The 13,263-nt window shown below is 37.3% G+C and overlaps 1 protein-coding gene across 1 annotated transcript; it reads right to left on the bottom strand.

Moving 5' to 3' along the window:
- Positions 1–2,534: 2,534 nt before the first annotated feature.
- Positions 2,535–13,226, bottom strand: LOC137290868 (cilia- and flagella-associated protein 144-like). The gene is made up of 4 exons (XM_067822030.1): positions 13,050–13,226; positions 8,766–8,825; positions 4,052–4,155; positions 2,535–3,509 (listed from the first exon to the last, which is right to left on the bottom strand). Exons 1-4 carry the CDS (start codon positions 13,186–13,188, stop codon positions 3,396–3,398), a joined length of 417 nt encoding a protein of 138 aa, XP_067678131.1. The 5' UTR covers positions 13,189–13,226; the 3' UTR covers positions 2,535–3,395.
- Positions 13,227–13,263: the final 37 nt, after the last annotated feature.

The following is a 13,263-nucleotide window of genomic DNA, read 5'->3' as shown; positions in this document are numbered from 1 at the left end:
ATCACCAGCATGAGCATCAATCTATGCAAAGGGGATCTGATGTAGAAAACGTCTGTTCAAACTGCCGCAGATTTGATTGCACCATCTCTGCAGACAGCCTGTGCATGTCATTAGTGGTCATTGGTCATTTATGGATAAGGATACTCTGATGTAGGTATGTGTCTGTTCACAGTATTTGTCACAGATTTGCCTGGTCCAGATTTGATTACATACAGGCCACCATGTTGAAAGTTGAGTGTAGCATTGGTTGGAGTGATGTTGTAAGACCCAGAGCCTCCTTTCTCAAAGCACTAAGGTGATGTCAAGTCACTTAGGTGACCTAAGTGCAGTGTTAAAGAATGGATGTTAAGGTTAACCTTAGTAAAGGTTGCTTCATGAAAGGCGTCCCAAGACCACAGGCCAGTGATGCAGTTATCAAGGTGACTTTTCAAACTCTCAAACAGTTGTTACCAGACCTGAGTCACCATAACTCGCAACTCACAATTTTTGAAAATTGTGTTCCTTTTTCTGTTCAAACTATGTTCCCCTACAACTCCATCAAAAAGCGATCAGGGGATAAGTGATGAAGATATTGGGTTTGCTCAGAGGTGATTAATCAGAGGATGGTCGTGCCTGCAGACTTATCTACCATAAATCAGGAAGTTTGTGTGACATCAAACAGCAACCAAACCAACTGGAGTTGAGTTCTATGATACATGTGCCCTACCTGCTTTTAGATTAGGTGTTCATATGCAGCTGAAACACCATTATAACTGTACAATATAAATCACTCATTGTCCAAGCAGCATGTGTATGTATGTACTGCCCAATTTTTGTTAACGCAGTATCTCATGAACTGTTGCACCCAATATCTTCAAATTTGGTGACAGCCTATACTGGGGGATTATGCAGTCATCAGTCAGTTTTGGTGGCCATGACCTTATTTCAAGGTCACCAAGACACTTTGGCCACGTTTCAGATTCTTGTTAACGCGATATCTTGTGAACCATGATACCCAATATCTTCAAATTTGGTGACAGTGTACATTGGGGGATTACACAGATGCCAGTCAGTTTTTGTGACCTTGACCTTAGTTTCAAGGTCAGTGTTATCAATATTTCATTGTTCTTTAGCTACAGGGGACATTGACATATTTGTGGCAAACACTTAGTTCATGCTGAAGTACTTAATGCTGTGGCATCAGCCCTGTACTACTGCTCAAACCAAGACTAAAATCTACTTAAAATAATTTTTTATTTTTAAAGTTTGGATAAGAAGAACTGAAAGGTTCTGGCACAGAATGTAGTGTATGGAATGAATTTAAACCAGGGTATGTAGACTTGTCCTTATATCAATACTCACACAAACATACAGTCAAATGCTAGACTATATGTGATGGACTACATGTGAACCTACACTAGTATCAGTAAAAAGTCATGATGGGAGCTATCAGTGTACTTTTACAAGGTAACTTAAATTTCAAAGGATTATATGAGTAAGGAACAGTGTGGGTAAAACAAGACTCCACATGGTGCAAGATGAAATTAGGTTAAGATCATGATAATTGCATTTATTTAGCAATGTGAATGCATTTAGTGTGTTGCTACTGGAATAGCCCACCTGTCTTACATTGTTTGTTTGTTTGTTTACCCACTCCAATACCATGTCACAGTTTATCATGGACATCAGACATATTACTGACTGTCCAATCATTTTTTTTCCCATTAGTAGCTGGCACAGTGACAATAAGAACCATCTTTATGGACAAACATTTTAGGTAACAATTACTTTTGTCTTGTGAGTGAGTTTTAACACAGTTGTTGAACTGTTGCAGGCAGGAAATATTTCCTGCTTGACAACAGCACTACAATCTGTATAAAAATGTCGCACTAATGAAATAAATGAAGTTATCTGCAAAGTTTGTCTAGATTGTTACTAAATTGATACTCAAAGGAGTACCATCCTGTTTACAGGTCACTATGATCCTGATGGTATGTTGCAGACTGTGGCATTAAACCATGTTCACTCTTTTGTGATACTCTTTCAAAATCAAGTATGAAATTGCTCTAGAGAAACACCACCGCAATATTTCTAAAGTTCAGCACAAGGAACCCTCAAGTATCACCAACATTTCAGAAGTGAGGTGAGGTGAAACTGGGTTTAATGTTGTACTTAAGAATATTTGATCATATGACATGCATACATGTGTACGTGTGGCTGTATCAGTTCAGCCAAGCTAAGTTTATAGAGCAAGCTCACTGAGATACCATGCTGCAGTTATGCATGAATACTCCACTCAGACACATTATACTGACTCCAAGCCGACCAGTCCTTGTTTTACCCATTAAATGCCTAGCACCAGGCAGGATAGAATAAGTACCATATTTTAATGTCTTTTGGTGTGATATGACCATGGATCGAACCCGCGACAGCACACTCTCCGGACGGATGCACTAACCACTACACCGCAGTGCTGGTCAAGATTTCAGAGGAGTGCTGTCTGTACAACCTAAGCTGCAAGTTGAAATGATCAACAGAAAGACAACAACAGCACCAAGTCTGATAAAATGTATTTCTTTAGTTTGACAAAAGTCCTTAAAATGGGAACTAAAATATACATTCACACAAGACATACAATCAAGACTTTTCACACAGCATCAGTATACACACAAACACGTAACAGCTGACCAGTGCTGCCTGAACCATATATACAGTTGGCATTGTTCAGAGGAAATAGTCATCTCGTATCATACTATCTACATTACATAAGTGAAGACAAAAAAACTAAGTAATTCAAGGAAACATGCTCTTGAGAGCCTTGAAAATGAAAAATTATTGCAGATTTAACTTGAAAACCTGTAACATTTAGTATTTTATACTTCCCAAATGATTGTCTGAATACAAAATACATTGTGTATGATTCAAAAAGAGCTCGATCAAATAGTACACTAAGTGTGATGTTCTCTCACAGAGAACATGCAGAGCTAACATTACATCTAAAACTATAACCCTGCTGACACCAAGTGTGGCGACACAACATACTGGCTATTTACCCGAAATAACATACTGGTATGTAAAATATCAGGAATATTTACTGACACCATTTTGGCATTAGACCAATTCATGATCAAAAACACAGGACATAAACTACAATGAGGTACCTAACAAATTGCTGTATATTAATTTTTAATCTATCGTCATTACTTGCAGTTTGTACTTATCTGCAGCCTAATTCACAAGTAACTTGCTTACCAAGATTTTACTAGACTATAATTACCAGTTCCTTTAAAGAAATCTGATTTTATCAATTTGCAACATGGTAATGAACTAATAAATGTTTAGAACACAATATGTGTATATTTACAAAAGGAAGGAGCTACATTGTGAACTATAAATTATAATTGCATGCGTTACAGCTAGTTCATGTTCTCTCTCTGTTCCTTCTCGCCCCATGCCTTGTCATTGTACTTGGTGATGGCAGTGTTGCACTTGTGGAAAGACAGCCTCTTGTCTGTAGTGTCTCTCTCAATCTAAAATGGAAATTATGGTGTGATATATAGTGAGCTGAGTTTCATGTAGGTAATGTAGCTTGTATTACAGCATGTAGGATCTCATCAGTGATGCATGGCTGAAACATTTAGCGGAGTGAGTGACTAAGTGAGTCCCAGTTACATCACAGCATGACACCTTCATGTCAGAGAACAGATCAAAGTGGTGCAATGTGTCTGACATCTACAACTGTAGTGAAACAGCTGCTCCATGTCCCCACCAATATAAGGAACATACAAGCATGAGACTATTTACTTCATGAAAAACAAGAAAACCTCTGTCTCCTACATGGATCACTCATTTGCCTGATTACATTTTTAAAAAGGAGAAGAAAACAGATATTTTTGGTCCTATCAGCAAAATAAAAAGTGCTGCAACAAGCCTATAATCAGTTTCATTTTCAAAAGTTGGACAAGACAGTTATATATGTGTAAAAGAATGGTGTTTGTATTTGCAGTTTCTTTCATGTACCTGTAACCAAATATTTACAATTATTAAAACTAAAAGTCTAAAACAACCATACCAGTGACTTTGATATCCATCCATACTCCTGCGACTCTGTTTGAGGAAAGGAATATTTCTTCACCGGTTCCAGTGATGCTCTGTTGATGACTGACAAGAAATGACCTGAAAATAGAATTCATTCAGCTTATTTAGCTGTCAAGAGCACAGTGTTTAACACACTGACTGCTTCTCATATCTATACTTGAAGTTTCAATACTAGTCAAATTTGCCACAACAAGTTATCTCACAGTTACAACAGTGGTATTTTGAAACAAGTTTCACACGTTGGCAAAATAGGCACAAGAAACAAATGTCTCCTGGCGTCCTTTGTTACTGCCAGGAGACAAATGCTAAAAAATGTTTAAAAATACCACGGATATCGCAACATGATAACTCGTACTGGCAAATTCTGCCAGACATTGATGGTACGGTTTAGTCTGACTAATCGCCTACATTTCTATTTGTCTATGTCTCCAATCGCCAACAAAAACAAACCTCACTAATGAGGATGAAAAAAATGCAGTGTTCACGAATGGTGTTTCTACTAAGTAACAGGATATTGGGTCCTGTAAGTTTCAGATGTCTGTCTCACCCACTGAAAATTCACAGGACCCACAGAATAAAATTAAACACACATTTCAGATTAACATTTGTCATGACTGACATTGAAATTATTAACATTATATAATGAAAAACATTATAAACATAAATTTATAAACAGTGAACAAGTGTCACATGCCACAAACAACAACTTCAGACAAAGTCATTGTGATATATTCAGTCAGACACTGGGGCCAGCAGGTTGGGGACTAAAATCTGTCTGGCCATTGGCAAATCTGGCAGATTTCTAACAATGAAACTGCCTTACCAGGGCTATAGTGATCTTGACTGACCATTGTTATAGGAATATTTGGTGAAGTAGGAAGATAAGTATATCAAACATGAATTCCATTGTTTATTCAGATGAAGAGCATTGAGGAATGAACGTTCTTCTTTTAGTGGTAACTATTTTAATATTAATGGCCTAACATGTCAAAAAGCAACCAACTTTTTTATCAAGTTTTTATTTCCAAGAGACACATGTTAGCTTTGTCACTGTGTGCAAAGGCAATATATTTACAATCTGTAGTATTTTTTATCTCACTTTTAATCTGGTGAAAGTTTTAAGGTTTAACTCCTTTTCTGCTCATAGCGTAAATATTCCTCTTTACTATTAAGCAGATAATGTTTACAGTGTTGTTATTTCCCCTCTTAAAACCAAATAATACATTTTCCAATGTTAATTCAGTTTGTCCTTCGCCCAGTATCCATAAGGACAATTCAGTCCACACTCCCTTTACAAACCTACACTCAAACAGTAGATGCCAATTACAAACTCTTGTGCCTGTTTACAAAAGGTGCATAATGGTGATTCTCTAATTACAATGTTGTGTAAATAAGCATATATTTTTTGGTACTCTTTTTATCACTGCATATGAAAGACTTAATTCTGATTAGTCATAAATGGAACATCATTCTTTTTTTAAAAAAAAACTTGTGGTTAATTAATACCAAGTGCTTAAAAGCCGTCTGCTTCTCTCTCGCCCCGCAAACGAAACCATAGACAGGTTACGTAACTCTGTCGCCAGAGCCCTGCATTGACGTCATAGAAGAAACGATTTTCAGTTAGTTGTACAGAAAATGTGTAGGAAGCTCGTCATTTTGCTGATTTCTTGACGTCAGCAAAGACATGTCGAATTGTTGTGTTCCCGTCAATTGCTCCTTAGGGTCGGGTGATGGTGTCACTATGCACAGATTTCCACTTGACCCCGTAGTTTGTACTTAAATTGGTTGTTTGTGTGTGCGAAGCGAGCGTTGTGGAAGCCTGTGGTATATACTAAATTGGATGGTTCGCCCCTTACCATGCTTCCAGGACAGAAAATGGAGTTCAAGTTTCATCGAGTTTATAAAATCAAGACTGCATACTATACATTGCTGACCAAAAAGGCTTTTGCATGAATATAACGCTTTCTTCCTTTGAAAGAAGGGTGTTGTTTTCACAGACACAGACATGAGAGAGTGTATTCAGTATAGATTAGTAAATGTACATAGATAAACACTACCTTTTGACAAATCCACATAAAAGTAATTAATCAATCAGCATGTTATTGGTTAATCCTTTGATTGATCCAGACACAAAAAATGCCAAATGGGGACCTTTGTCGGGTAATTAGTGGCGTTACCACTAATTATACCTGTTATAAATTCAATAACTGAATGATGACAAATAATGTGTAGGTTAATACCACCTAACATGGATTACAGCTTAGCAACACCAAGTGATTTTGACAGAATCGTCTATGAAAACATTGGTTTGCAACTCGGAAACTAGGCAAAGCAGGAGACAATTAACTAAATGATAGTAGATTGAGAACATATAGCTTTCATTTTTCAGAACAGCTGTTGCGATTTCAGGTTTGTACAAACCCTGAAACGAAATAGTTTACCCCCTTAAATGTGAATGAATTCTTCATAGACCCTCACATCTGTACCTACTACTACGTCATGGAGACGTGCCACTCTGATTAGTTGAAATTTCATTTGCGGTTGAGATTTGTGCACTGTTGACAAAAACGTCGATTTAAGGTAATTAAAGATCAAAATGGTCAGTTTTAATGACGTGGTTACATAACGATGTCAATGAGTCATTTATGCATTTGCATCCCCTAGAGTATGTGTGATCTGAATGTAGGTGAATAGAGAATAACCAAAGTACGAGAATACTGATGATGGCAGTGAACGTTTTCAGGATGCTTGTGTAGGTCACATATAACTTACACAGGTACTAAAGACAGTGTGAACCAAATATATTTAGATTTGAGTCTTAGCATGCAGTTCAGGGGAAAATACTCATTTTCACATGAGAGCTAGTAACCCAATCATATAGGCACTGGTCCCCTCAATTTGTTCATTACCAAATATTACAATACTTTGCTTTATTCCCTTTAAAATGCAATAATGAGTATACTTGAGTATAAAATGCAATAATGAGTATAATGAGTATATGCCAAATGAATATTGGATAACAATCAAATTTTTCTCTATGTACTAATTGAAACAAATTTATAAACCCCACAAATGCATATACAGATCCTGAAACAAGTTTGGATAATTTTTGTTTTAAACATATTTTATTTCAAAAGAGAGAAAAGGAATTGGCAAACAAGCTCATTGGGCTTATTTAAATGCCTCTCCCAAACGTACACATTTATGGAAGCTAATTTACAAACAAATCAATTGCCAGTAAAGTAGTAGAATGGATTGGACTGCCACACATTTGTTCTTTGAATAAAATTATGGTATTTAATTGTATAAATTTATGAATACTTTCTGAAGTCATTTTAAATCTTTTTGAAAACTTGATAAAATGGTGAACAAAAGAGATCAACTTATTGCTAGCTTCAGAGCCTACATTAGAATTACCATATAATACCGAATATATGTCATATGCATGTTGATAAAAGTACACTGGAAACCATAAGTCATTATACATCACACAGGTGAAGAAATTAGGAGATGAACCTCATGTGTTGCCCAGTTTCTGAGTATTATTGAGTATTTGAAGAATGGGAATCATTTGGTACCGATGGCAGAAATTGGCCAACACATGATGTTTATGTAAACGAAAAAAATGTAAGCCATAGGGTTTTACTGTCTGCACTTGTTTACATCGAGTACAGGTACAGCAGTGAAATGTTATCAGCTGGCCGTTTCAGCTGGTTCCTATGGGAGCATCTGGAGCTGCTCATTTGTGACGTCATTCTGACTTTACATCACACCATAATTTAATTGACCTCACCACTGTTGATGACACAACAAAACAATTGTTTGCAATATTTCTATGTCTCAATACCCAGCAAATAACCTTGCAGATTCTGGGAATCAAATACCATTTGATCATGTTTTTCAAACAATCAGAAGACAGAACACAGTGACTTCGAACATGAAAGTAGAGAGCATGTATTTACTAAACCCAACATCTCCATACACATTATTTATGGACAACAACTTCTTTTTAATTGTATATGATGCCATATTTCGGTACGGATTCTTAAACCATTATCACTCTTGCTTGACAACGGTTATATGAATCCATACCAAAACGTCACATCATATACAATAACAGAAGATGTTTCCCACAAAAATCTTACTTTCTTACCACTCACCATACTTCTAAAATGCCAATCATATAGATCATATCTATATACACACAATGAGCCCTCTGCGTATCGACAAATGACCCAGCCAATGAAAAGACTTTGTTACACTTCAGTGCACACCCACCCGCCCTGACTGGGTTCAGGTGCTTAGTTTTGAGGGAAGTGAAACCCAAGAACAAAATATTGCACTTTTGATTCACAATTGTACGCTTATATGCTTGTTTATTTGATTTTTCACAATCAGTAATGTATACTTTATGTGATGAATAAGTGATAATTGAGTTTCAATTAATATTTGTTTGTTTTTTGTTTTCATGTGTCCTTTAACTGGTACCCATTTGCAGATTGTTAATGGAGTATGGATTCACAGCAAAAGGATATATTATTTACTTAGCCCCTCATTATCCATAAATAATATCTCTGAATTTAGGAAAACTAGTTTTGTTTCACTGAAAAGTAGATAGTGTGGATCACAGATTCACGGTTTGTCATTCACTGGATGTTCTACTACAAACATTCAGAAACCATACTTACTGTCTTCTTCTCCTTCTTCAGTGTCATGTTTGGAGTTAGGTTTCCCTGTTATTACATGAACTGAAAAGAAAGACAAATTGTTATCTTGTAAATAGATCTCTGTCATTCAGGGACATATAAGGGACCCTTGATTCGCAGGGGGATGGGGGTCATGTGTTTTGTAAATAGGATGCATGGGGGCTATTTGTTTTGTCCCAAGTATTGAAGGGGGGCTACCAGATTTGTACAGAAAAAATAGAAAAATCCTCATCGCCCCCCTAGTGATAAATTATGAACGGTCCCTAATCATAGTCACTGACCTTACTAGTAAATTTCCATGGAGTCAAATTGTATAATACCATAAAACGAGTAATTTTCCGGCCTTTAAAATTTTGCGACCTGGATACCTCATCCAGTTTTGAGAAGTGTTATTTCAAAAATGAGAGGCACCCATCTACCAACCAAGGTGAATTTATAGCAGATCAAAAAACTATGTTCAAACAATCTCTAATCACACCACCTAAAGCTAGAAGTCTTAAAGAGATGAACTCAGCAAAAGTAATGTCGGAAATAGAAAAAAGGTTCTTAGGCTCTTTGGCCTAACTTTGCAATCAGTGGGGATGTATAAGAGGATCTCTAGAAAAGCATGTGTACTTGTAAAATCGGGCAAAACTTAGCAAAAATATTACTAGCTACTGAAAACAATAGATCAGATTATAAATGGCTATTAGGTCACTCAGCCAGGTCAGAGGACAGAAAGTCAACTCATCTGGCATGGAATGCACGTGGTGCCTACTGGTGCAATGGGTCATCTCAAAAATATTTTGTGCATTTCATGTGTGTTGAATGTGTTTCATCTATTGATTAACTTGTTATGTGTTTTTCATTCATGAAGCTAATGTCAAGATACATAAAAGAGCATGATACCTGATACACATAGTAAAGCATCGTATTAAGTATCTCAAAATATTTTATAGGTGGAAGATCCACAGAAATGGACATTGCTATATGTGTCAGGACATGCCACATACTTCCCTACTTTAATTCCTCTATGGGATTATCTTGTATACCTTAGCTGATATCTGACCCCTCAAGGTCCCAGGGTAGAATAGGCCTTCAGCAACCCAATGATGCTTGTAATGAAAGGCGGCTATGCTTGCCGTAAGAGGCGACTAACGGGAATGGGTGGTCAAGTTCACTGACTTGGTTGACACATGTCATCGGTTCCCAGTTGTGCAGATCGATGCTCACCGGATTGTCTGGTCCAGACTCAATTATTTACAGACCGCTGCCATATAGCTGGAATATTGCTGAGTGCGGTGTATAACTAAACTCACTCACTCACTAGCTGATATCTCTGTCGACTCGCCCAACCCCAACCATCATCTGCTTCACCCATCCTGGATTTGCTTTTGAGACGACCTCTCCTACCTGTTTCATTTTATACTGACAGCAAGACTCCATGGCAGCTACATCCCTAATAGTTTCAGCATGCATTGAGTTATTATATTTTACAACAGCTATCATTTATAACGAAGCTAAGTCTAATTTCAAAATGGGCACTTTAAAAGTGTCCTTTGTAATAGTATATCACTGCACACTAATTTGCCATGGTCTGTTCCAAACAAGTTGCATTGGACTTTGAAAAAATCTGCATTGATCATTTCTGCACTAATGTCTCCGCAGTAAAGTACTTTTTTCATGTTTCCTATCTGAGGACCCTACCACTGGAACTGTAACGTTAGACCAAAATTATTTTAACAGATATTTCACACTTTCACATATCAACTACATAAAATGAAGAGACAAACGTGAAAAAACATTTATTTTTCTATTTCAGGCAGTACTTTAGATTGGTAAACTCAGTGTCATAACATTGTTTTAGTATGTCTGCCAAGAAATCTCTGCTCAGTTCATGCAGTGGTACGTTGACTGTGTGGCCTAGAACATGAAGGACAAGACTGACAAATATGTTGATTGAAGGATTAGAGAAATGAAACAGATCCATGCTCGATGGGTTGTGATTAGCTATGACTAAATGAAGAAAAACAAAGAGACTGCGCTTCTAGTGAGCATCCAGGCTCCTCAACAAAATGTCTGCAGACAAGTGACTGAGGGAATGAAGACAGTGTTGATAATGTTCTAATAAAGGATAGTGCTTAGTGACAATATGTTTCAAGTATGCTGCATTTTTTTAATATGCTATTTTATGGTAAAATATGGAAAAATGTTTTAAAAAAACACAAAAATGTGTTGCCATTTCTGCATCTTAAAACTTTTGCAAGGTCAGGACAAGCACAAAATTTGCAAAAAATATCCTGCTCAAAAGATTTTCTCATTCTAAAGTATATCACTCTCTCCTACTTGTTATGTTATACTACACTTTTAAATCATGCAGATTATGACCTTATAAAATTGTCATCACATTAACAGGTTAATGATGAAACACATATCATGCCAACAATATCCTATTCTAATATTTTTGCAATCTTTTGCTTAGTTTCTTAGTGAATGATTTGTGGGCATGGTTAGCCCAACCAAACACTTGGCAAATTCATGGGAATGCTGTGGGTACAGTGAACATTCTTGTGCATCCCTCTGGACACAGTGAACTTTGTTTTGTGTCCATTCACTACATTTGTTTGTACTGGATGTACTGATGTACGCCTCTTTGCAGCAATGTTACTCATGATAAGGTATTTTGACTGGAACCCATTGAACTGAATTAGGGTTAGGGTTACCTACCCTAACCCTAACCCTAACCCTAAAGAGATTTCCAAAGATAGGAAATTGCCACCTAAAAACACCAACCTTGTCAGTCAGTAAATAACGATACGCTGGAATCACTATACATGTCTTGGCAGCATCGCGGCTCTCTGCTATTAATAACATAAGTTGTCTCAACAGGTGATAATGCTCGAGGGAAATATAGTTTAACTTGACAGTGAATAAATATGGCTGTATTCTCTCAGAGTAACAGCGGATCGGGAGTGACAAATTCCTACAGCGAGCACTGCTAAGACATGAGCTGCTTATCCAGGGGTGCAGGCTAAAACGTCACCACAGCAAAACGGCACCAAAACGGCACCGTTTGGACAGAACGGAACCTTCCCTTGGCGAAAACGGCTACAAATGTTATGGCGAAAACGTCACCATATACAATTTTTAAAAAGGATGAACATTGATATGATGACTTTATTGTATTGTGAACTTTGGATAAACATTTAGTGTTTCGTAAATAGACTTTGTGAAATAAAAACAGATATATTAGGTAAGTAGACGTTATTGGATTGTGAACTTTGGATTGATATAAATATAAATATAAATAAATAATATATTAGGAATATATCAGGTAAGTATGCCCATCAATATATAACACTACACTCACCAAGCTGCTTGCATCATGTTTAGATAATAAATGCGTCTACTCTGTCGACATTGATTGGAAAGTGCTTCTCGTACCCAAGCTGCATGTAGTATGTTTAGATAATAAATGCGTCTACTCTGCCGACAATGATTGGAAAGTGCCTCTCGTGCCCAAGCTGCGTGTAGTATGTTTAGATAATAAATGCGTCTACTCTGCCGACAATGTTTGGAAAGTGCTTCTCCTACCCAAGCTGCGTGTAGTATGTTTAGATAATAAATGCGTCTACTCTGCCGACAATGATTGGAAAGTGCCTCTCGTACCCAAGCTGCGTGTAGTATGTTTAGATAATAAATGCGTCTACTCTGCCGACAATGTTTGGAAAGTGCTTCTCCTACCCAAGCTGCGTGTAGTATGTTTAGATAATAAATGCGTCTACTCTGCCGACAATGATTGGAAAGTAAAAATATTTTTCTGTTTAGGCTGGCACAGGCGGATGAACAACAAGGTAAGGGAGCAGTCTCTGGGAATTTACCGCCTGGTCCCAGAACTATATCAGGAGGCTAAACTCCTTCCCCTCCAGACCAGGCTCATCCAGGAGGGACGTCTGAAGGCCTATGTAAGAAAGACGTCATCGGCAAGGCAAGATGAGATTTTCTCCCTCTGGAACCATTTCAAGGATGGCGATCTTTCCTTGTCCCAACTCCTGACGAGACGAGATAACAATGTTTGATATATGGTGACGTTTTAGCCCTTTAATCAGTAGCCGTTTTCGCCAATTTGGTGCCGTTTTCACCAAACGATTTTGGTGCCGTTCTGCTGTGGTGCCGTTTTAGCTATAACCCCTTATCCAGCACATGTAGAGATGGCTCTTCTTCGCGCAAATTCATCAATAATCTCAATCATATAAACTATGCTCTTTTCAGTAGTCTTTTACTTACTCTTTTTGTATGGATTTACACTGTAGCTCGTGTAAATCTTCTGATGTCTTTGCTCTTTTCTAATAGTTTCACATAATATTGCATTTTGGTGAACAACGTTCTGGGGTTCTTTCACTGCGCCCTTCCCTGCTGCTGCCATCTTGGATAATGATAAACGTTGCCACCTTTGGTTGCTAAGGAAGTGCTTTTGATCAAAATTAAAACTAGCATATTT

This window comes from Haliotis asinina, chromosome 7 (genome assembly GCF_037392515.1).
Source record: "Haliotis asinina isolate JCU_RB_2024 chromosome 7, JCU_Hal_asi_v2, whole genome shotgun sequence".
In the NCBI taxonomy this organism is placed as follows: Eukaryota; Metazoa; Mollusca; class Gastropoda; order Lepetellida; family Haliotidae; genus Haliotis; species Haliotis asinina.
This window is presented reverse-complemented; position numbering and strand designations above follow the sequence as displayed.

Coding starts and splice junctions, on each gene's coding strand:
- LOC137290868 (XM_067822030.1), bottom strand. CDS start 13,188: ATGGCAGCAGCAGGGAAGGGCGCAGTGAAAGAACCCCAGAACGTTGTT. Junction 8,826..13,049: donor TGTAAATCCATACAAAAAGA/GTAAGTAAAAGA, acceptor CTTTCTTTTCAG/TTCATGTAATAACAGGGAAA. Junction 4,156..8,765: donor TGAAGAAGGAGAAGAAGACA/GTAAGTATGGTT, acceptor TTCTATTTTCAG/GTCATTTCTTGTCAGTCATC.